General features: G+C 37.2%; 1 protein-coding gene across 1 annotated transcript in view; it reads right to left on the bottom strand.

Moving 5' to 3' along the window:
- Positions 1-25,221, bottom strand: part of LOC127646456 (SH3-containing GRB2-like protein 3-interacting protein 1) — a 123,567-nt gene that overhangs the window by 6,115 nt on the left and 92,231 nt on the right. The window contains 10 exon segments of the mRNA XM_052130124.1: positions 1,381-1,513; positions 6,178-6,333; positions 7,464-7,575; positions 10,113-10,172; positions 16,608-16,667; positions 17,605-17,758; positions 19,144-19,271; positions 20,480-21,232; positions 21,698-21,772; positions 24,816-24,902. Coding sequence (XP_051986084.1) covers positions 1,381-1,513; positions 6,178-6,333; positions 7,464-7,575; positions 10,113-10,172; positions 16,608-16,667; positions 17,605-17,758; positions 19,144-19,271; positions 20,480-21,232; positions 21,698-21,772; positions 24,816-24,902 — 1,718 coding nt within the window.

Below are 25,221 nucleotides of genomic sequence, written 5' to 3'. Positions count from 1 at the left end.
ATGTACAGTGCTTGAAATCATGATCACCAAGGAGACTGCTGATGTCAAGGTTTATAGTGAAAATGGAGTTACATTTTGGTCTGTTTTCACCCAAAAATGGTTTGGATAGCTTCAGAAGATGTTTATTAAAGCCCATGAGTCTGATGGATTAATTTTATGCTGCCTTTATGAGTTTTCTGGAGCTTCAAACTTTTGATCACATTCACTTGCATTGTATGGACAGAGCTGAGATATTCTTCTAAAAATCTTCATTTATGTTGTGCAGAAGAAAGCCATGTACATCCATAGTGTATTGAGTGTATTAAGCGTCTCTCCTATAGACCTTGTTCACATCAGCGCCATTGACGGGAATGACAACAGGGCTGAAAGGGAAAGACGTACAGTCTCTTCAATGGATTGTACAGTTGTTTGAAAATATTTTTTCAATGTTCCGTCAGCAGAGATTTTAAAGAAATGTCAGTACACAAAAAAACTCCAGACAATGTGAGTAGTGGAAAATTAGAAGTGATCTAGGAATTTTTTGATAACTTTATACAGTGCACTGAAGAGAATGTAAGTCTATCCCTCACAGCCTCAATTGCATTCTTGTCAAAAATCAAAGATGGCGCTACTGTAAATAAGGTCTATGTTACTCTAAAGTGGTACTGGCAAGCCCATAAATCATTTTTCATGTTTCAACGAAACATTAGAATGAGCCAATTTATTAGAATGAATGAAACTTGCCAGTGCTACAGACGGTATTTTAGAAAAGTGTGCTTGGCTGTCGCATCTCTGTATGCACTCAAACACGTTCGGTCGCTCACACAATGTCAGCTCTACTCAGATGTACGACATGTGCTATCATTTTAATGAGAACAAGTACATGATCAAAGTACCTAAACTTATAGCAGCCCTATAACAAACGCTTCATTCTTTTTCTGAAATCTGGAGTTTTCCAAACTTCTGTTGAAGTCTGCCAGTAGATGAAGCGATCGTGGCGATTTCAAAGAGAGTACTAATGGAGACGATGCGCTGCGAAATGTGGCTGTACGTGATAGCGGCACACATTGTTAAAAAAATTCATTTAATATAATTACTTAATAGCGGGTCCAAATTCCACTCTAAAATTTCAAAAATCTTTCGTAGGCCTGGGACACCCCTATGTAGATAGTGGTTCTCAACTGGCGGGTTGAGACACAAAAATGGGTTGCCGGTCTATTCTGATAAGGCTGCAGAAGTTAAAAACAATGCTAAAAACACATAATAAAGTGCATTAATGAGATTGCAAAATAAATAATGTAAGATACTACCAGAGATGTAAGATATTAAGCAGATTTCTAAAACCCTATATGCATACTTGTGCCTTTATGAGGCTGGTTAATGTTGGTTTGAAGTTCTTACCTGATATTTCAGCATGTCTACATTGTAGTATGTTGCCTGTGGTTTCTGCTCTGCCACCTTCTTTAAATGGGTCATCAGGTTTGGCATATTCACCCAGAACTCCTTTGAGTCTGGATTGGACGGTGTGGTGTCACTGGAAGAAATTTGAATATGCATTCATTCTTCAAATCATGCTCAATTATAATCAAATGAACATCCAATTATAACAACTGGTTCATATTATTTTAGAAAACAAAATGTTCTGACTCTAAAATTTTTATTGGATGAGTGACTTTCAAAGTGGCTTTTAAAATGCATTAAAAGTGCAGATAAACACACACCATTGTCCTCACATTCTATATTAATGTGCCACATTGCTACAATGCTTGGCAATTGTAGATAGCTACAGTTAAGCTAATGAACTATACAGTACCTGTACTTGAATGAATTGTTTATTCCAATGAATATTTCACTAAACTATTTATTGAACATTGTGTATTTTTAGATGTTGTTGTAGCTGTGTTATTAAAGCAATAAGCCACTCAAGGCTATACAATACAATGGTTTTACCATGTTTAGGGGGCTTTTCGTCATGCTGAAAGGTTGTTCACCAAACATGAAAATTCTTTCATTATTTACTTTCCCTCATGCCATCCCAGATGTGTATGACTTTATTTTTTCCAGCAGAGAACATTTCAGCTCTTTAGGTCCATACAATGCAAGTGAATGGTGATCAGACATTTGTAGCTCCAAATATCACATAAAGGAAGATAAAAGTAATCCATACGACTCGACTGGTTAAATCTTTATCTTCTGAAGTGAGATGACAGGTGTGGGTGAGAAACACATCAATATTGAATCTGTGTGCCGTGTTGACATTTTTTACCTAATTTGATGTTCCCGGTCAAAAAAGACAGGCCTACAAAAATGTATTATAAATCTCTTGTTATACTATACTGCCCTACAAAACAAAAAGGCAGTAACTGCATTTTTGGTCAAAAATGAGTTATTATCATTTTCATGACATTCAAGGCATCCTTTGTTATGTGACAAAACATCTTATCTCAAATGTGTGTCGTTTTGGAGAAAAATGGTAGTCGTTTGTACAGTAACTGCAAAAAGCCCTAGTGAAACAAAGCATGAGTACAGTAACATCCATTACTGTATTCTTGTTATGTTTTACCTAACAAAAAATAACCGTGTTGCTGCGCAGTGAAGGTACTGTTTACATGGTGAACACACACAGCTGACTTCGTCCTCACGGGACGGTTTTAACATTTGCGATTTCACCCTTCTAACTTCACACAAATTTTGTTTGAGATGGCACAAAGCTGGGGAAAGAAGATGGTCGAACTGGCATTGAAAAGAAAATACCTGGAGAATGGTAAGTAACAGTGACAAATTAAACATTTAGAGGCTAGGCTATCACAATATAAACACCTGTCAGCCACCAGGGCGGGACTTCCTCTCAGAGGTCCATTCAGATAGCATTATGCTAATTGACAGGCGATGTTTTAAATAGCTCTGCTTACCTGCCCCTGATCCTCCCTGCTCCTAGCTGTAACTTTATCCTCTGTAACTTCACATCATCGCCGATGCCATGTCATCATTTTGTTGTTCATGTCACAAAGTTATAATCCAACCAGCGGTGGAAAAATATTCAATAACTAGAAAAGCATGTGGTCCTATTCAAAATAAATTGTCCCTATTTGGGCCTTGATACAGCTTAGCAATGTGAGACTTTAAGCAGCCGTTTCAGCATCAGAACAGCTTCGGGTGGAAAATATTGACCTAAAATGGTCAAATTAGTTTGGGTTTGGTATATCCATGTTCAGGAAAACAAATGGTTCCAATTATTTCAAATACAGTGTATCTAACACACCCAGAGCCCAAGTTGTGGCAAAATAGTTTTTGGAGAATCTGTAGTTACTGCCTTTTTCCTTGGTATGGTGCCACGTTTTTGGTAAGTAATACAAAGCAAGAATACAGTAACTGCAAAATAGTGGTAAAATATCAAATTAAATATGAGGATTGATATGTACAAAGAATAAGCTAATATAAAGTAACAAAACAGCCACATGTCCAATAATCTACCTACAACTACTTAGGCTGCATGACAGGATAACTTTAAAGTCATTTTTCTCAGTTCTGCACTCTGCGTAGTTACTGCCTTTTTGCTTTGTAGGGCAGTATATTATCACCAAATATTAGATTAGATCTTTTTGTCATCTTGTTTTATTTCAATTAGCATAGGTTTAGTATTTTTTGGGGGGACTTATTAATTGTATGCCTCATTGACCTGAGCTTATGCACCTCAGTTTTTGAGTGAAAAACAAACAAATAAATAAAATGTGTGGATAATTTTGGCAATATTAAATAAAATATGAAAATATTCTGTACTATTTATCACACTTGTGTGCTATAATGTTTAACCAGGAAGTTTGTTTTGAAATGCTTTTATTTTGTAAAAAATGACACAAAGTCATACTTGGGGTGTTCCCGGTCAAAAATGACCAACCAATTAAAAATTGCTTGGAAATCTCTCATTATGCCATATTATCACCAAATATTGGATTAGATCTTTTTGCCAGCTTGTTATCTTTCAATTAGCACAGGTTTTGTATTTCTTTTTGGAACTTATTGATCATAGGCCTCATTGACCTGATGCAGCAATTTATATGAGCAATTTTTAAGAAGCTGGTCATTTTTGACTGGGAACACCACAAGTGTAACAAGGTGAATACTTTTGGGAAGCTGTGATACCCTGTGTTAGCAAAGTCAGTAAGTTTTAGTCCAATATGATAACATTACCTAGCATTTTCAGGCAAATTAAAATGTATCCTATTTCATATTCTGTTTCTTATATATATTTATCTATTTTATATTTATGTCTCAAAGTTTATAAGTGTTTTTATTCTTTATAGTTTTATTCTTAATTAGGCATCTACAGGCTTGCTCCAAATGACATCGCATTGTACTTGTACAGTGGCAATCTCTTGTATCTTGTAAGATACAGATTTCCCTACTGAAGCAATATGGATTACTTTTATATTTTGTTTATGTGATTTTAGGAGCTACAAATGTCTGTCAACCATTCACTTGCATTATAAGGACCTATTGAGCTGAAATATTCTTCTATATATCTTTATTTGTGTTCAGGAGAATAAAGAAAGTCATACACATCTGTGATGGCATGATGGTGACTAAATGATGAGAGAATTCTCCTTTTTGGGTGAACAATCCCTTTAAGAACACTGCTTACACACGCTAAAACCACAGTAATGTACGGCTTCAATTGTCTTTTTTCTTAAATCAATGTGTATCCAACACAGGACAAGATAAAGCAACAATTTCATAAAACAGAAAATGTTTTTGCAAGATCAGTGAATGATCACATCCCCTCAGACAGATTACACCACACTACCCCTTCAAAAGCCACTTTTCAGAGTGGGGCGATCACATCTGATTAGTCATATGTGAGTCACTCTCAGCTGACTCAATGGACAATTTTGAATCATGAGGTAAGAGACTGGAGTTACAAACTCTCCTTCAATTACCAATTGTATCCATTATCAATTATATAAGTAAGGTATAATGTACAGTTAGCCAGTCCTTATTGCAAAATAAAGCCTGACGCAGACCAGACAACAAATATTGAGATTAAATGATTTAATCAGGCCACAGAGTGCTACGAGAGATTAAATGTAAGTCAAATATATTGGTCTTTTAATTGTCATTACATAAAAATATTTTACCACATTGCTGCACTCGACTAATCATAATCAAGAATTCCAGCGAGTAATAAGCATTAATTAACAATACATATAATTGCTGATGCTTATTATTGCTGAGGCAAAATGGGAAAAGTGAGGAAATTAATAGTAAATGCTGTTTTAAAGTGATAGTTCACCCTAAAATTTAAATTCTCTAATAATTTACTCATCCTCATGTCATCCCAGATGTGTATGACTTTCTTTCTTCTGATGAACATAAACGAAGATATTTAGAAAAATATCTCTGTAGGTCCGTAGGTCCATACAATGCATGTGAATGGTGCCAGAACTTTGAAGGTCCAAAAAGCACATTAAGGCAGAATTAAAGTAATCAATATGACTCCAGATGTTAAGTCTCTGTTTTCAGAAGCAATATGATGGTGTGGGTGAGAAACAGAAACACTGTTTTACAAACAAATGAAGAATTTGAAAGTGAAAGTTGCAACTGATAGTAAAAAAGGACTTAAATATTTATCTGTTTCTCACCTACACCTATCATAAAGCTTTTGAAGATATGGATTTAACCACTGGAGTCATATTAATTTATGCTGCCGTTATATGCTTTTTGGACCTTCACTTGGCTGCCGTTCACTTGCATCGTATAGACATACAGTGCTGAGATATTTTTCTAAAAATCTTTGTTTATTTACATTTACATTTATGTTTATGCATTTGGCAGACGCTTTTATCCAAAGCGACTTACAGTGCACTTATTGCAGGGAAAATCCCCCTGGAGCAACCTGGAGTTAAGTGCCTTGCTCAAGGACACAATGGTGGTGGCTGTGGGGATCGAACCAGCGACCTTCTGATTACCAGCTCAGCGCTTTAGCCCACCACTCCACATTTTATGTTCAGCAGAAGAAAGAAAGTCAAACACATCTGGGATGGCATGAGAGCAAGTAAATGATGAGATCATTTTAATTTTTGGGTGAACTATCCCAAAAAATTGTTACAATTATTAACTTTTATACTGTATGAATACATATGGTGGGGATTATGGTGTGTGAAGGTTGTATTGTAGGTGATGTTAGATGAATGTTGTTACCAGCACAGTAACTGAGGGTTAGGCAGGACGTGTTCCAGACGACTGTAGTTGGTTATGTTGAAGGTTAGCACAGCGGGCGAGGGGTTATTTGAAAAATGCCGTGTGATCCCTGCAGGGAAGGATAACACCATCTCTCCAGTGATCTTCACCACACACCTTAGAAAGCAACATTATTAGACATAAACATGAGAACACAGATTTGGTGAGTTTGAAACAGTGTTAGAAACAAAGTGGCCATCATAAAATCACAAATTGGGTAATAAGACATCAGTAAAAGAGAGAAAAACAGAGGTACAGACAAACAGAGAGAGAAAAAAAATAAAAAAAGTGAGAGGGAGATCAAAAGAGTGACAGGGAGAAATTACAGAGAAATATTGTTTTGGTACTGACTTAAACGTCAAATCAAGGCTGTGCCTGCAACAGAATGCTGCCTAGTCAGTCAGTGCCTCAACAAACAGTATTTAAATTCCAAGGCACCATTATATCATATATTTAGAAATAGGCAAAGCAGGTAAAGTGAATATTTAATGACAACAATACTTATTTTTAACTACCTTAAGAAATTACATAATAAATTGACAAAAGTGAAGTAATTAGGGCTGTCAATTTATTTATTTATATATATATATATATATATATATATATATATATATATATAAATAAATTGACAGCCCTAATTACTTCACTTTGTCAATTATAGTGTGTGTGTGTATATATATATGTATATGCACACACACACACACACACACACACACACACACACACACACACACACACACACGTGTAAATGTTCAAAAATAACACAATTAATCATTATTACCGTAATAAGGACAAGAGAGTAATTCTAAACTTTTGGACACAGCCCAAGACTGTAGCCCAAAATTATTATGAGATAATGACAGCCCAAAGTGATTAAGCCTAACTTTCATAAACATTAACAAGTAAGTACAAGTTACTCTAGCTGGCTAAATTTGCTATGGTATTATTTTATAAAAGCCTCTATTTGATAAACATTTCTCTTTAAACAGTACTGGTATATGAAAGCTCCACTCAGATTCAATATGTTAGTGAAGCCCTTCTTTTCACTAATTCTATTACTTGATATTTCTTATTGAAATCTTCTGGCAGTGCAAAATGTTGAAGGCAAGCAAAATAAATTAGCATTTAAACAGCAATAAGGAGAAAGATCAGCCTGATCAGATTGAGTTTTTGTTATTTATGCACACACAAATAGGTATTGACTACAGAGCTAAGGTGGTTTTGAGGATGAAGATAGTATTACATACTTATTAGGGTCAGCTCCTTTGAAGTAGGCACTGACTGTCTCTGTGAAAGCTGCAGCCACAGGTAGTGTGTCCTGGGCCCCCATGGTGAGGGGACTCGGCCCTCGAGAACAGCCTGAGAGAACACAAACGTGCACATCACAGATACTGAGTCAGAACATGTTATCAGACAAAAATGCAATTTTGATCAGCCTTTGAGAGATATAATAGAGCAAATAATAGCAAATACATACAATAAAATAGCAAATACACACAATACATAGGGTAACTATGATAAAGAATGAGAGAAATGTAAACACACAAACACCTCAGATTATGAGACATAGAGAGAGAGAGACAATCAGCAGCTGACAAAGTTCCTTTCGAACTTGAACCCAGACCTTAAACTACCTCTTCAAATGAAAACTGCTCACTTGTCTGCTTGTTTTTCACTTTAATTTTTGCTGGTCTTAACTTGTTGGATAATAGTATGGTCAAGCTGCTCTGTTTGCTGGTTTTAGAGGGGTTTGGCCACTTGTAAGCTGGCCAACCATCTAAACCAGCTGAGCACCAGCTTGGCCAGACTAGGATACTACAGTGATTTGAAAAATGTTTTGCCCCTTCCTGATTTCTTCTATTTTTCATACTAAACTGATTTAGATCTTCAAACGAGATATACCATAAAACAAAGGCATCCTGAGTAAACACAAAATAAATTTTTTAAGTATATATATATATTTTTATTGAAGCAAAAATGTTATCTAACACCTATATTAAAATCAAACTGCCCCTTTAAACGTAATAGTTGGTTGTGCCACCTTTAGCAGCAAAAACTGCAACCAAACGCTTTGGATAACTGGAGATTATTCATTTACAATGCTGTGGTGGAATTTTGTTCTGTAGGTACTGCCACAGCATCTCAAATGGGTGCAAGTCAGGACTTTGACTAGGCCACTCCAAAACTTTAATTTAGCTTCTTTTGAGCCATTCAGAGGTGGACTTACTCCTATGCTTGGGGTCACTGTCATGCTGCATAAACCAGTTGTACTTGAGCTTCAACTCATGGACTGATGACCAGACGTTCTCCTTTGGGATTTTCTGGTAGAGAGCAGAATTCATGTTTCCCAAAATTATCGCTAGTCATCCTGGTTCTGACTCATCAGTCAACAGAACATTCTCCAAAAACGTTAGAGGATCATCAAGCTATGTTTTGGCAAAATTCAGATGAGCCTTAATGTTCTTCTGGGTTAGCAGTGGTTTTAGCCACACCACTCTTCCATGGATGCCATTTTTGGCCAGTGTTCCTGGATGTGTCATCGCTGTGCTATTGGAGGAGTTTTGGAAGGTCAGCCACTTCTGGGAAGGTTCAATACCGTGCCAAGTTTTCTCCATTTGGAGATAATGGCTCTAACTGTGGTTCTTTGGTGTCCCAGAGCCTTTGAAATAGCTTTATAACCCTTTCCAGATTAATGTATTTCAATCACCTTTTTTCTCATAATTTCTGGAATTTCATTCGACCTTGACACAGTGTGCTATTGGGTGAGAGCTTTTAGCCAACTACATGAAAAGTTGCTGTTGCTGCTGAAAGGTTCTATTTAGGTGTTGAATTGATTGTACAGGGCTGGCAGTAATCAGGCCTGGGTGTGTCTAGTCCAGGTAAACCCCATTATGAATGCAGTTTCATAGATTTGAGGATTTAGTAACTATGGGGGGCAAGTACTTTTTCACACATGCCCAGTTGGTATTGGATATATTTTTTTCTTCAATAAATTGCAATATCATTTAAAAACTGTAGTTTGTGTTTACTCAGACTGCCTTAGATTTATGTTAGATTTTGTTTGAATGTTTTAAACAATTTAGTATGATACACACAAAAACAGAAGAAATAAGGATGGGGCAAATACTTTTTCACAGCACTGTAGGTAGAATAGCTTAAACCAGCTAAGACCAAAAAACCAGCTTAAGTGTTTTTAAAGCAAAGTTGTTAAGAAAAGTAAATAAAAGGTTTTATAATATTATATTATGATCTTCTGCAGGCCAAGCATGATTAGATTTCACCTTCTAAAGCACAAGTAACAAAATACAAAAGGGGCAGATTTACATTTCAAACAATTTGTCTTAACACTTTGAGAATTCACAAGAGCACTTAAGAGATTTACACTACTCTATTCATAAAGCATTGTCTCAAGTTAAATCCTATTTGTATTCTTATTTGAATTTGTAATGCATTTCTTTTAAGTTCAAATAATAAGATTAACCAAGGACAAGTACAAAATAACAACTGTAAAAGTTTAAATAGTGAAAGTAAAAGAAAGCAAGTTGTGACAGAGAGCATGCAACTTCAATGGCATTCCTGAAGCTGAAAGATTGTTTTATGAATTAAGACTGAAGTCAGAATGAAGAGATCAAAGCAGATGAGCAACAAACATCAAGAAAGAGAAGACATTAGTTATGTAGGTGAAAAAAATATGATCTTAGAGGAAAAGAGAAGCTGCCACTGTATGGAAGATGAACAGCTGAATGGCAAAGAAGATATACAGAGCAAAGCAGATGTTGTTGAGGAAAATGAAAGTCACGGTGATTTGATGAAGGAATGAACGCATGAGAAAAGGGGAAGTCAGATGAGACTTGAGTGTGCACGCGCTACGTCCTTAGATATAAACCCCAACTTACCTTCAAATGTTAAATAAAACTTGCCTCTGTCAAACCATACGAGGGAGGGCTGGTCTGTCTCTGTGTTGGAGGGAGGGGAGTAAAAGGATGGGGGCAGTGAGGAGAGGTGGGGGGAAGGAGAAGGGGGAGAGAAGGACAGTAGCGTGAGTCACACACAGGTCCATCAAATGGCACAGTGATGGGGGTGCAGGCGTATAGGTCAAAGGGCAACGATGGTGGTCACAACTCACTAGATGGGGATGACAATGATGTGTGAAACATTCATAAATGTTGCACAGTACATGGGGCAAATCAAAATAATTATCTAAATCAATCATTATATGATTGTTGGCCCTTTTATTTGCAACAAGATTGTAAGTATAAAAATATATTGACAAAGATTGTGTGTTAATGTGTAACATCACAATGTACTGTGTAGCATCACAAAGACTATATGAAGATGTCACAATTTGTTGGCCGGACAATCAGTGCGGTTTAGAAGTGAATTTTGTCTGAAAACTAGGGTAGTTTGGCTCATCTACTGTACATGTAAGATCAAGATTTTATTCCACATCTATTTGCTTTGAGGTCATCCTCAACTATAGAGTGCAACAGTCTGGTTCCAGAAGTAATAATCCCATTCATTTCTTCCATAGACAAATTGATTTTCAACGCTAACCTATAAACCTTTAAAGACAGACCTACCATGAGCTCAGAGGTTGTTCATCAATGTTATATGCTTCCGTTGAATCCATCTGTCTGCGTTATTTCAACATCATTGTTTAAAAATCATCTTTAATAAACTTTAATGGAATTCCTGTTGAACAACTATATTACCCATGGTCGAGCAGAGACAGCTTCACCAATCCGAGAACCGCAGCCAACAAAGCCAGCGAAATAAGCCAGGTAGCGACCACCAACTCCCATGACATACGAGACACAAACAAGTCCATCTCCCTGCACTCTCAGACCACTTATATACTGTATTTGTGTTTATCAGAATAATTTGCAATAAACATAAACTATATTGTTTCAATACTTATAATCAACAACCAAAAATCAATAGTTTTATATATTTCCATTGTTTATTATTCAATGACATAATTCGCAAAGCTTCATGTCTTTTTTTTGTTTTAAATATTTTTTGCCTTAAAGCAAAGTCTGTAATATTGTGATTCAACCTTGGAGCTGGCTGGTTTGGTTCATGCTTCACAGCTTTTTTTTTTTGGATTTTATGAAAAGTATATGAAATAAATAAATGGGAAAAATACTTCCAGAACCCAGATGGCTGAAAACGTATGCAGGCACTGTTGCGATCTATTGAATAAAATTAATGTTTAGCAGAAACGCAGATTTAAATTTTTTTTACCATCTTTCTCTTCCCGGAAAAATTACTAAAATATTGATTACATCATCTTGCAATCGGGGCACATCATGAAAAGTTGAATCCAATAAAATGGTGAGTCATGGTTCATGGCTGTGACATAAACTTTAATCTATTGTATATATATATATATATATATATATATATATATATATATATATATATATATATATATATATATATACATATATACAGTGAGGAAAATAAGTATTTGAACACCCTGCTATTTTGCAAGTTCTCCCACTTGGAAATCATGGAGGGGTCTGAAATTGTCATCGTAGGTGCATGTTCACTGTGAGAGACATAATCTAAAAAAAAAAATCCAGAAATCACAATGTATGATTTTGTAACTATTTATTTGTATGATACAGCTGCAAATAAGTATTTGAACACCTGTCTATTAGCTAGAATTCTGACCCTCAAAGACCTGTTAGTCTGCCTTTAAAATGTCCACCTCCACTCCATTTATTATCCTAAATTAGATGCACCTGTTTGAGGTCGTTAGCTGCATAAAGACACCTGTCCACCCCATACAATCAGTAAGAATCCAACTACTAACATGGCCAAGACCAAAGAGCTGTCCAAAGACACTAGAGACAAAATTGTACACCTCCACAAGGCTGGAAAGGGCTACGGGGAAATTGCCAAGCAGCTTGGTGAAAAAAGGTCCACTGTTGGAGCAATCATTAGAAAATGGAAGAAGCTAAACATGACTGTCAATCTCCCTCGGACTGGGGCTCCATGAAAGATCTCACCTCGTGGGGTCTCAATGATCCTAAGAAAGGTGAGAAATCAGCCCAGAACTACTGGTCAATGACCTGAAAAGAGCTGGGACCACCGTTTCCAAGGTTACTGTTGGTAATACACTAAGACGTCATGGTTTGAAATCATGCATGGCACGGAAGGTTCCCCTGCTTAAACCAGCACATGTCAAGGCCCATCTTAAGTTTGCCAATGACCATTTGGATGATCCAGAGGAGTCATGGGAGAAAGTTATGTGGTCAGATGAGACCAAAATAGAACTTTTTGGTCATAATTCCACTAACCGTGTTTGGAGGAAGAAGAATGATGAGTACCATCCCAAGAACACCATCCCTACTGTGAAGTATGGGGGTGGTAGCATCATGCTTTGGGGGTGTTTTTCTGCACATGGGACAGGGCTGACTGCACTGTATTAAGGAGAGGATGACCGGGGCCATGTATTGCGAGATTTTGGGGAACAACCTCCTTCCCTCAGTTAGAGCATTGAAGATGGGTCGAGGCTGGGTCTTCCAACATGACAATGACCCGAAGCACACAGCCAGGATAACCAAGGAGTGGCTCTGTAAGAAGCATATCAAGGTTCTGGTGTGGCCTAGCCAGTCTCCAGACCTAAACCCAATAGAGAATCTTTGGAGGGAGCTCAAACTCCGTGTTTCTCAGCGACAGCCCAGAAACCTGACTGATCTAGAGAAGATCTGTGTGGAGGAGTGGGCCAAAATCCCTCCTGCAGTGTGTGCAAACCTGGTGAAAAACTACAGGAAACATTTGACCTCTGTAATTGCAAACAAAGGCTACTGTACCAAATATTAACATTGATTTTCTCAGGTGTTCAAATACTTATTTGCAGCTGTATCATACAAATAAATAGTTAAAAAATCATACATTGTGATTTCTGGATTTTTTTTTTAGATTATGTCTCTCACAGTGGACATGCACCTACGATGACAATTTCAGACCCCTCCATGATTTCTAAGTGGGAGAACTTGCAAAATAGCAGGGTGTTCAAATACTTATTTTCCTCACTGTATATATATAATTATTATTATTTATTTTATTTTTTTAAAGCAATGACACTTTCTACATGTCCCACCTCAGCTTCCTGTTTTAATCAGAAATTAGTCAACACAGCAAAGAAAACTGCTCTTGATAAGTGATTTTATTGTTCTTTTAAGACTATACATTCTAAATAAATACTGAAACGCTTCAAGTTACAGCTGCATAACAACACAAACTGGAGCCCTAAAAATCTTGAGTTTACATTGTGAAAAGGGTAACACTTTACAATAAGGTTCTATTTGTTAACATTAATTAACAACATTAGCTAACATGAACTAACAATGAACAATACATTTACAGCATTTATTAATCTTGGTTAATGTTAGTTTCAACATATAATAATACATTTTTTTAAATGAAAATAATTAAACATTAATGCACTATGATCTAACATGAACTAACAATTAACAATTGTATTTTTATTAATTAAACTGAACAAAAATAAATAAATGCTGTAAATAATATATTGTTCTTTATACTTTTTACATACAACTAATGTTAATGAATGGAACCTTATGTGAAATGTGTTACTGTGAAAAGTATATAATGTATATTTTTTCATATGTGTCTGATAAGTGAATGGGAGGAGGTAGGCTGCAGTAGGGATGATAGACAACAGGGGGCAGTGATGAGTGTGATGACAGGAAAAGCAAACAAGGTCTTCTTCACAGAAATTACCTAACATGTGCTGAAGATGGGCTAATACAACTCATGACAAAATCAGACAAAACTGGGTGAAAAACTAAATAGGACATGGACTATGAAAAAAGGAAATGAAAATCACTTAAGCCATGTGAAGATTTTGAGTTTTACAGTGGAGATCTCAGTGGAGATCTCAGGTTTTGTTCAGAGTTATAAAAAAGGTATGTGGGTTTTCTGTTGTTCAGACTACAAACAACAACAAATTTGAATTAGAATTTTTGGTTGCTAGGGAGGGTAGAGTCACATGGTGTACCCTTCTCTTGGTCGCTATAATGTGGTTCTCACATTGGGTGGGGCACGTGGTGGAGTTGTGCGTGGATGCCGTGAAGAATAGCAGGTCTCCACACGCTACGTCTCCACGGTAACGCGCTCAACAAATCAGGTGATAAGATGCGCGGATTGACGGATTCAGACACGGAGGCAACTGAGATCCGTCCTCTGCCACCTGGATTGAGGCGAGTCTCTACGCCACCAAGAGGACTTAGAGCGCATTGGGAATTGGGCATTCCAAATTGGGGAGAAAAAGGGAGAACCCCCGCCCCAAAAGAAAAAAAAGATATTAGAAATTTGTTTCAGTCTGAACAGTCAGAATGCATTTCGAGTGTTTTTTTAATAGCAGTGTCTACAGAACTTCTGTGTCTGAATTCATTGTTTCACGCTCACATGAGCCAACCACAATGTAATAAATGGTGAATGAGTGTACGAGTGAGCAATTTCAGAAAGTATATGCATGAGTGTTAATAAAGTAATGCATCAAATGCTTAGGTGTGCAAACCCTCAGTGTGTTGGCTTGGTGGCAAAACTCTTCTTTGTGGTGTGAATGTTGTGGATAATATCTGAATGAATGCTTTTCACCTGCGAGGACTAAAATGATGTGGAAGTATGACACTGTTAGATATGTTTCTATCCAGGTGCAACATCAGAGAGCCTTCCACTCAAAAGAGTGAGCTGCTGAGCATACTGATCAGCACTGCATCCACTTGGGCCAAATTCCAGACCATACTTCAAACACAGAGAGGCTCAGTGTGTGTGTTGCATGTTTTCAAGGAGATAAGTGGCACATTTTCTGTTCTCTGAAGTGTCCACACCCAGACATCTGATTTTTGGCACTAAAAGACTTTACAGTTCTTGATGTCAGTGCAGATGTAAGATGTGGCATATTGAGATTGTGATACAGATGGAACAATCTGCATGTCTATTACCGATGTGAAGAGTAAAACACGAAAAAGGAAATAATGTATATTGGATGAAGGAAAAAACTGTGGTAAATAGTATTTGGCTGTAATCAACTAGGGAAACTAGTCTTGGGTGAGTTATATATATACTGTATATATATATATATATATATATATATATATATATTTTAAGTTTATTAAGTTATTTAAAAATAATGTTAATGGACGGTATCCTTGGTATGCTGTTGATAACATATAATTTAGACTCCTTTGCAATTGGTAAAAATTTAAGGTGCACTCAGTAATTTTATTTTATATTTTGTCTTGGATTTACACTGACACCAAGGGGCATGGATGCAGAATCATTAAAATGCAATAGTTTTATGTTACAGATGCCATTGTAGAAATTCACTATCCATGATCAATTTAATCCTTGAGAGAAAGTGTCCAACAACTGTGCAGTTACTGAGATAAAGCGATAAGTATTTGGCTGGTCATGTGATTCTAACATGGCAGCCCCCATGAGGAGACCCTCTCAATGTAGAAAAAAACTGCTTTTATAAGGTTACTGTAAAGACAGGAGTCTTCATTACATGTGATAGCTCATGCTTTTATACATACTTTAAAAAAAATTCATGAATTTATTAAAAAGTCAAACTTTTTAATTAAGGAAAATATTACTAAGTGCAGCTTTAATGTAAAAAGTGTTTACAACTAAACAATTACAATGGAAGCCTAGCAGGCAAGTAATCATTTTGATTTGTACTTTTGTTAAAGCAGTTTCTTGAATTCTTTAGTAGAAACATCTGTTTTGTTATCTGAATTTTGTAAAGTTATTTCTGTGGGTGTTTCCAGAATTCTGCAATAATGTCCCTTTCTGTCATCCTTGCTGAGATACCAAGAGCAAGTAATCAGGTTCACTTTTTAAACATGTCAGGACATTAGTTGAAAGACTTTGCATTTTTTACTTTTATCACACCAGACTCATGTTAGCAATAATTTGTTCTGGTTATACATTTACAGTTAAAGTTTTACGACTATTCTTTTGTTAAGGTTGTTAAATATGGTTTATACTGTGAGAGTTGTATATTTGAAATGTTTATTAGCATTGTTGCCAGCTTGCCTGCTAGGCTTCCATTTAAAAGGTATTGCTATAACTGACAGCATGCTACCAATATAGTCCATAGACATTAAGTCATACTGTAAATAACCTGGAAAAATTCCTTTAACAATTATTTGTATAAAAATCAACTGCTCACATGAAACTACTGGCATCAGATTTACTAGTTTAGTCACTGGTGAAAATGAAAAAGATCACCATGAATGAGCTATGCTCTGAAAAGGGACACTATGAGTAATGTAACCATTAGTTACATTGTTGAATCAGTGGCCTCCATCCCATCCAGTAGATCAGGAAGGGTTCACTGTGTACTGTACCTGCTGGCAAGTCTGCCCGTCTCTCAAAGCTGGGTAGTTTGTCTACAAAAGCGTCATCTTCTGACATCAGACAATTATGTCAGCCCAAAAAGACAGGACAAGAAAGACAACAAAACAAGCAAAACATAAACGTAATTCAAATTAAATTACAAATAATTGTAAAGAAAAAGTCAAAAGTCGCATTCATCAAACTCAGACATCACAATGGATGAACAGCAAACATTGAAAATGTAAAAAAAACAAAAAAAAGATAAATGAAGAAAAAACAATTACCGGAAAAAAAAATAAATGCATGGAATAGCATAGCATAGCCCTGCATCCATCAAAACAGAAATTCTTAAAATTCATGAGACTTAAAGTAGCTTGCAAGGCTCAGGAAGATACTGCTGCTTTAAATGTTTTACAAAGAAATCTTCCTACAGTATGTTATCAAAGTCAACACAAATAACTTATAAGTCCACTTGTTATCTGCATCACAAATAAAAGTCCAGATATAAATTTCCCTGAAGTAATTTTGCCTATATTGTGAAACATCTCCTTTTTATGTCTTTTGTTATTTTCTAAAAAGTAACAAACAACTTTTTGTCTGTACAATAGCATCCTTCATCTGTTCTTGCATACAGATCACCAGCCTTATCCAGTCAATCCTCAAATAATTTCCAATCTAATGTGCACAAGACCAGCATATACTATTACCCAAAAACAGACTGTCAGCACATAAACAAATCATTATTTTTAGCACTTAAAATAATGAATCATTACCCTTTTATTATTTTCTATACATGACATAAACTGCATCACCACCATGCTGTTTTTAAGTCCAAACCAAGCAAGCAAGCAAGGCTGAAATAATACTACAGTACTACAATGCATACTATTGTGCACAGCAGCACCTACTCTAAATTCTTGATAAAAGGCAGATTTCTAGAGCAGACACACAAAGAGCATGACACACAGCATGGCAAAGCAGGAAGAATGATGAGAAATGGAGTCACACCTGACACAGACACTGCAAGCTCTTTACCGACGGTAGGCGTGGTGGCAGCGCTCAGCGAGTTGGTGGAGGAGATGGAAGAAGTGCTTTCCGCCCGGGCCAGCGGAGCCAAAGGCGGGGGGCTTGAAGAGTGCGTAGGGGGGCTGAACGGCTGATTCTGACACGGAAAGCAGGGAAAGGAATAGCAGACAGAGGTTAGGTCAAAAAAGTAGTAGGGGTTTGTCATTATGGTTAGGTGATCTGGACATTTAAGGGGAGTTCACACTGTCAGTGATTTGCAGTGACAAAGCAACTTGAAGCCAATCATTTAAATGAGTTCTGGTCAAAGCGACCGTTGGCAATGCAATGTGGTGACTACAACCAATGGACCCATTTCATCGGTATATTAAGCCGGTTAAATTTAGCAAACGCACATAATCTAGCAAACTATATTAAAGGGATAGTTCACCCAAAAATGAACATTATCTAATTTTTCTTCTTCTGCTGAACACACAAATTAAGATTTTTAGAAGCAGATCTCACCTCTGTGCGTGTGTGTGTACTATCCCTTTAAAATGATTTAATATGATTTATATCACATTACTTTTTGTTATAGTACTCTGGCATAGATAAAATTCCATCACTGCTCCGATGCAGTTTGAAATACAGCTACTGAGGAAGTGACAGCAATTTTGGCATATTTCTCTGTTGTCGTGGAGACATAATGGTTGATTTTTTTCTTTTGCTGTTGGAGCAAATGGGATCACAAAAATAATATTTGCTGTGGTCTCCAGTTTACCTCTGTATTACAATTTTGAAGTATACCCTGCATTAGTTTACTCCCGTGTTTCAAACCTGAAAATGTGAAAACTATTCAGTGTGTCAGTACGTTTACAGGCACTTTAAAGGTTTGATTTCATTTGGAATAAAACAATAATTTATCTTTTTAAAATGTCATGTAAATGCTTTATTTAATGTGTTTAATACCATAGCAAGTATAGACGTTAATCAGACAGCAATCGGCCTCAGCATTGTGAGTATGCTCTTCAAAAGACAGAAGTAACGTGCTAAATAAATGAACATTTTTAAATATGGATGGATGAAAGACAAGGAATTGCAAAACATTTTTTTAAAGTTGCCAAATGCTGTAAGAAGTGGCCTTTATTTTAAGCCCAAACAGATGCCTGTATGATGGAAGTACATTAAACAGAGCAAAAACAGGGCAAAGAAGATGAATGGATGGAGCGGCAACATTTCAAATCGACAGAAAGATGGAGACTGTAGCTCGACTATGCAAAAACCCGCTGTAGCTTCATTGTAACTGCACATGTAAACGTACTGAGCAATCTGCCGCCTGCCTGATATAGTTGGTCAAGTAGGAACACCTACTAGTAACCAACAGTACACAGACTTAGTGATATAATTGCTGTCGGTGTAAACACCCCTTTGCATATTTTAAAATTGAATAGGTAATGAAAAGGTCAATGGCATAGACCGTTTGAAGGTATTTAGGAGGGACTGTAATAGTAAAGTATTGTATTTTTTTTTTGTGTTACAACATACCACGTCCCCTACGCTTGGTTTTCCAGGAGGCAGTTTTGGTCGTGAGGGTGGCCGAGGTGGGGGAGGGGGAGGGGGAGAGCTGCTGTTAGCCAATGGCGTAGAGGGACGTGCAGGGGAGGAGGAGGAGCCTGTGGAGCAAGAGCAATCCATTAAAGCAAAGCCATTCAAAGAGTAGCATGCATCAAACCCATTCAAGAGTCCTTATGGATACAGATAAAATGGCCATTCAAATAGGTATGATACTTGACCAAAATCACCTCATACAGTATATGACCTACACAAAGCCAGCTTGCTCCAATGAGAAATGCATTCAAGTAAACTTAAAAACACACACCCTGCGGATAGTGGAGAGCAATGTTAAAGTATTTCATAGATGTTATCTTTTCTGACATGCATCATCACTGGTAGATTTATATGTGATACAAAACTATTCAGCCCATTGTTTGTGGTGGCAATTTCCATGAAGGAACAGCTTTGTAACTATTACCCAACCAACTATGTTTCTTCATATTAGCTATTAATAGTAACAACCTAAAAAACTATACGTGCTATGCAATCCTGCCACATGTAAATTTAAATATCAATGCTAAGTCATTCATTAATAATATATATATATATATATATATATATATATATATATATATATATTCAGGAAATGAGTAATCATGTACAGTACAGCTCACAATTTATAACATAAGTTGAAGATGTTGACAGACAACCTTCATGACCTTGTTAAAAAATTATGTACATGCAGGAATTAAAACACTAGTCAGATCAATTATATAACTCAATTAGAACACAACAGTTCAGTTAACCAAACCCAAACCCAGCATGGTGAGGCTGTAGGTGTCTATAAATAGAAAACAATGAGGGAAAAGTTGTCATACACTCTTCATCCCTCGGACTAAGCAGACTCTCCTGTGGAAACCCACCTACCATGATGATGACTGGAGCAGAACGACAAGAAAATCGAAAAGATACATTAATTTGTATTTCCAATATGATTAACCTTTTTCTAAAAGTATCTACTTATTATCTTGTGGAATATTCCAGGAAGCAAAAAAGCTTCGTTAGCTTTCTGTTATAAATAATATGTAGATTATTTTTATTTTTTTACAGGTGGTTGCTTGCATGCAAGCAAGCATGGCTCTACCAATGGCAATGTCATGGATTTGATTCCCAAGGAACACATATTTTGGTAAAATGCATACCACGAGTGCACTGTAAGATGCTTTGGATAGCAGTGCCTGCCAAATGCATAAATTACTAAATGTTTTCATTGCTCAATGTTTTGTGACCAGTGGTCAAGTTGACAGGTTTTGTACATTCAACTCACCACTTTCATTTCCACCTGTACCAGTTAGAGGGATGGGTCCTGGGGATGACACTACTGCCCTGTATGTGGGAGGTGGAGGAGGAGGTGGTCCTTGACTTATCTCTTTGGGTGAAGTGCTGCTCTCACTGGGGTACTCTTTTGATGTGATCTCCTCAGGACTCTTCTTCTCCACCTGGTTCAGAAGCAGGGTTGGAGGCATTTTGCTTGCACTTGTCTCTAGAGTAGTTGGTTGGCTGTTGGTTGAGTTTGATTGTGTCTCTGTCAGAAGAGCACATAGTGACAAGTCTATCGTGGAGTGTGAAGGATCATCTGGTGCTGGTAGATATGGGGCCTCTTCAACTGGAGGAGGTGGGACAGTTGGGGGAGGAGTGGTGTATTTGGGATGGGGTGGGACTGTAGGGGGTGGTGGAGGACTTTCTCTTTGTGGTTCACTGGATGGAGGAGAAGGTGCAGGCTCTGCCTGAGAAGGTGGAGATTTTAGTAAAGGAGAGTTAGGCTCTTCTTTTGGTGGTGGGGATTTAGGTAATGGAGGCGCTGGTTTTGCTGGGGAAGGTGGAGATGAGAGAAGTGGAGGTGGAGTTTCGTGCTCTGAAGGTGGAGGTCTTTCAAGCGACTCATCGCTGAAGCAGACCCACTTGTCTTCAGCATCCTGACTAGGTTTTGGGGAGTCTGCTGGGCCAAAGATGTTGTCCAGATCGGCTATGGAAGGCCTCTGTAAGGCCTGCCTTGAACTGTCCTCTTCATTCTGCACATCTGTGTCAGACACCACACAGATATCATAGAGAAACAGAGAAATGATAAGCCACAAAGAGAAGGGAAGACAAATGCAAAGGCAATAGATAAGGACAGAGACAAAGAGATACTAAGCGAAGATCTTCACAACAAAAAGAGAATACTTACAAGACAGAGTGCCATAACTGGCACATCCCTGCTGAAAAGACCAGCTTAGACCAGCAAGAATTTCCATGCTGGTTTAGACTGGTTTGGTGCTGGTCTACCATGCTTTTCACCTGCAAAACATTCTGGTCAAACAGCATGATATTTCTGGAGTGGCTGTTTGACCAAGGAAATTGTAAAGCTAGTAAAGAAGCCTGATGCCCACCGGCACCCCACACCAGAATTTCACTGGTCTTTTCAGCAGGGAAAACAAACCAGAAGAACACCAGATGGGGTCAGATATTGGTACAGACTGAGCATTGGGTGGTGGGGGGATCTTACCAGTAGGTTCTGTAGCAGGAGATTCAATCGGAGGGGGGGAGCTCGGCACATTTTTAGGCGGAAGCGGAGGCAGTGCTGCAATGACATTAGTGCGGCTGAGACAAGCTCTTACATTCACCCCACCCACCCTCTGAAGACCATGCCTCCATGCCCCAAAGCACCATGCATAGGCACTCATTCAGGTAGTAAGGGACAAACAGAGAGGGACAGTGGTATGGAATGAATAGCTCAGACTCTGAAAACACTTCACTCTCTGTGACCTACTAATTATAATTAAATAACAATACTCTTGGATTGTCACACTATTTTAGTTGTTATTTTAATGTGTATGTATTTATTTAGTTTGCATATACAGTACTAGGGTTTGCACAGCCTGGTCAACTAGTAGTCGATTAATTCTACCACTAAATAGCAACAGGAAGAGTAAAAATCCTAAAGTGTCATTAGTTTTGAATGGTAATTTGTAATGGCCATATATATTTGGAATTACACAAATGTGAAATGTGAAAATAGACTCATTGAGCACTTTATTAGGAAGACTTATACACCTACTTATTCATGTGATTATCTAATCAGCATAAAATTAATTAAGCATAATACAGTTATGCAAATACAGATCAGGAGCTTCAGTTAATGTTCACATCAACCATCAGATGGGGGAACAATGTAATTCTAAGTTATTTCGACAGTGGCATGATGCCAGATGGGCTGGTTTGAGTATTGTTGTAACTAATGATCTCCTGGGAAATTCAGGCACAACAATCTCTAAAGTTTACTCAGAATGGTGACAAAAACAAACAAAAAAATATCCAGTGAGCAGCAGTTCTGTGGACGGAACACCTTGTTGATGAGAGAAGTCAACGGAAAATGGCCAGACTGGTTTGAGCTGAAAGAAAGGCTACGGTAACTCAGATAACAACTCTGTACAATTGTGGTGAGCAGGATATCATCTAAGAACGCACAACACTTCAAAACTTGAGGCGTATGGGCTAAAACAGCAGAAGACCATAGTGTTTCTAATAAAGTGCTCAACTTGGAGCTCTTTGCATTCACTGCAATGCTGACTCCTCAGATAAGTCTAAGTTTGTTTGTAGTGTTCATATACAAGCTGACATTTTTGCAAACCACTTTAAAATACATGAAATAAATGAAAATGTCAGCCAATGTGCTATATTCCAGTGGGACATCACTTTTTGGACCTTTCATGACCACGAATATGGCATGACTCTGGCAATGGAGTTGAATCCCTGACTAGCAAACTGCTATTCTAGAGGACTAGACGACCTGTAAAAAATTAGTAGATGTGAAAGCCCTAGTATTTACATATGTTGTTGAAACAAATGTTGATTACCACAAAAATAATTTAGACTCGTCCCTTCTTTAAAAGAATACAAATGTATAACATTTGGATTACAGTGAGGCACTTTCAATGGCAGTGAATGGGGCCAATCTGTAAATGTTAAAATACTCACTGTTTCAAAAGTAAAGCAATGAGAAGTAAACAATATAGCTGTTAACATAATTTTAGTGTGATAAAATCGCTTACTTAACTTCGATCTGTAAAGTTATATCCAATTGTACAACTGCGTTGCCATGAAAACGTAACTGTGAACCCTAATACGACCGCATTAACGATTAACGGAACTTTACAGCTCAAATAATACAGTTTTTAAAGAAAAATAAATAAATGTAATTGCTTTTCTAAAAAAACAAATTTTGTCTTAAACCCTTAAAAAAATTGTCACCATTCATTGTAAGTGCCTCACTGTAACCACCATTTTTTTTTTGAAAAGGTGGCACCTATTATGCCATGTTGAAAATGCCAATTTGTGTGTATCTTTAAATGCAAATTAGCTGGTGCTACCCACCCCATATCCAGAATAGGGCGGAGTTTTAACATCTCTGCTTTGGATAACTAGACATCACAAGTAATATGACTGACAGCGAAAATAGTGGTGTTCAGCCCTATATGTTTGAACCAGAGTCAGCCACTGATGAGGGAGGGACTCCGTCAAAAGTAACAACTTTGAGAATGAACCAGGACGTTTCCAAATGGTTATTTGATCAATTTCTTTATTTGTTGTAGAGTTTTTTCAGCAGTTGTGCAATGATGGATGAGCAACACACACACACACACACACACACACACGTTGTGTTTCCATGTTTTATGGGGACTTTCCATAGACATAATGGTTTTTATACTGTACAAACTATATATTCTATCCCCTAAACCTAACCCTACCCCTAAACCCTCACAGAAAACTTTCTGCATTTTTACATTTTCAAAAAACATAATTTAGTATGATTTATAAGCTGTTTTCCTCATGGGGACCGACAAAATGTCCCCACAAGGTCAAAAATATCAGGTTTTACTATCCTTATGGGGACATTTGGTCCCCACAAAGTGATAAATACACGCTCACACACACACACACACACACACACACACACACACACTGTTACAAGGTTCACTATGCCCTATAACGAAACAAAACACATAAACAAACATGTTGTGTAATGTTCACTTATTAATTGGTGTACAGGTGCGGTAGTGTCCATTAACAGTCGTGGGCAGGGCCTATACAAAGTGATATCACTTTGCACAGAATCTGCGAACGGCTTGTTCTGAGACAGTGCTCATGATTAATGAGGATATCATTATAGGGTGGTTGTGTACACACTGCCAACACACATTTATGTTCAAACTATGTAAAGGTGATATAGGTACCCTTTAAAGAAAAGGAGGTATGAGACACAATATATTTTGTGGTAATCAACATTATGCCACAAAGTGTTGTTAATTGAGATTAACTTGTATAGAACCCAGAATGTTCCTTTAACCCAAGCCCACACATAAAGATCAATGTAATTTGTTTTTTAAGCTTTAGACATCAGTACAGGATGAACTGAATTATTCTTATTACTTTGGTTGATTCTCCTGGCTAATGATTTAAGAAATTAATAGGTTAATGGAGACTGCCAAAGGGAAAGTTATTAAAATAAAAAAAACGGAAGCCATTCATGGTTGTTCCACTCAGACAATTGTTCACTGTTTTGGAACTCATGGGTTTATGATACCAGGATGATGGCACATCATGCCACACAAGCAATTACTTACTTCCTGTAGGAAAAGGTCTTGCCAGAGTGGAGTCTAGGTGTTGCTCAGGCAGGGGTGCACCCCAAACCTCAGGTTCCTCTATCACCACTAATTTATAGAAGAGGATATGATACACAGTCGATGGGGAGCACAATTAATAGCTGTGTGACTCACAGAGAGGAAGGAATCACCATGCAACACTTTAAAGTAACTTGGGATTCATTTTGTCAAAAATAGCTAAAACAACATATGGAATTGAGTGGGGTTTTATTTCAGACAACAACAAAAAAAAGAGTTAGCAGAATTGATTGATTTTCTATTCTGTATTTCTGTTCATGTTACATAAACATTCTGATCCTTAATGAACAGTACTCTTAAGTGCTCATAGCTGATTATATCCTTGACCAGTCATACTTAGTTAAAGCTG

This window comes from Xyrauchen texanus, chromosome 7 (genome assembly GCF_025860055.1).
Source record: "Xyrauchen texanus isolate HMW12.3.18 chromosome 7, RBS_HiC_50CHRs, whole genome shotgun sequence".
Classification (NCBI taxonomy): domain Eukaryota; kingdom Metazoa; phylum Chordata; class Actinopteri; order Cypriniformes; family Catostomidae; genus Xyrauchen; species Xyrauchen texanus.
This window is presented reverse-complemented; position numbering and strand designations above follow the sequence as displayed.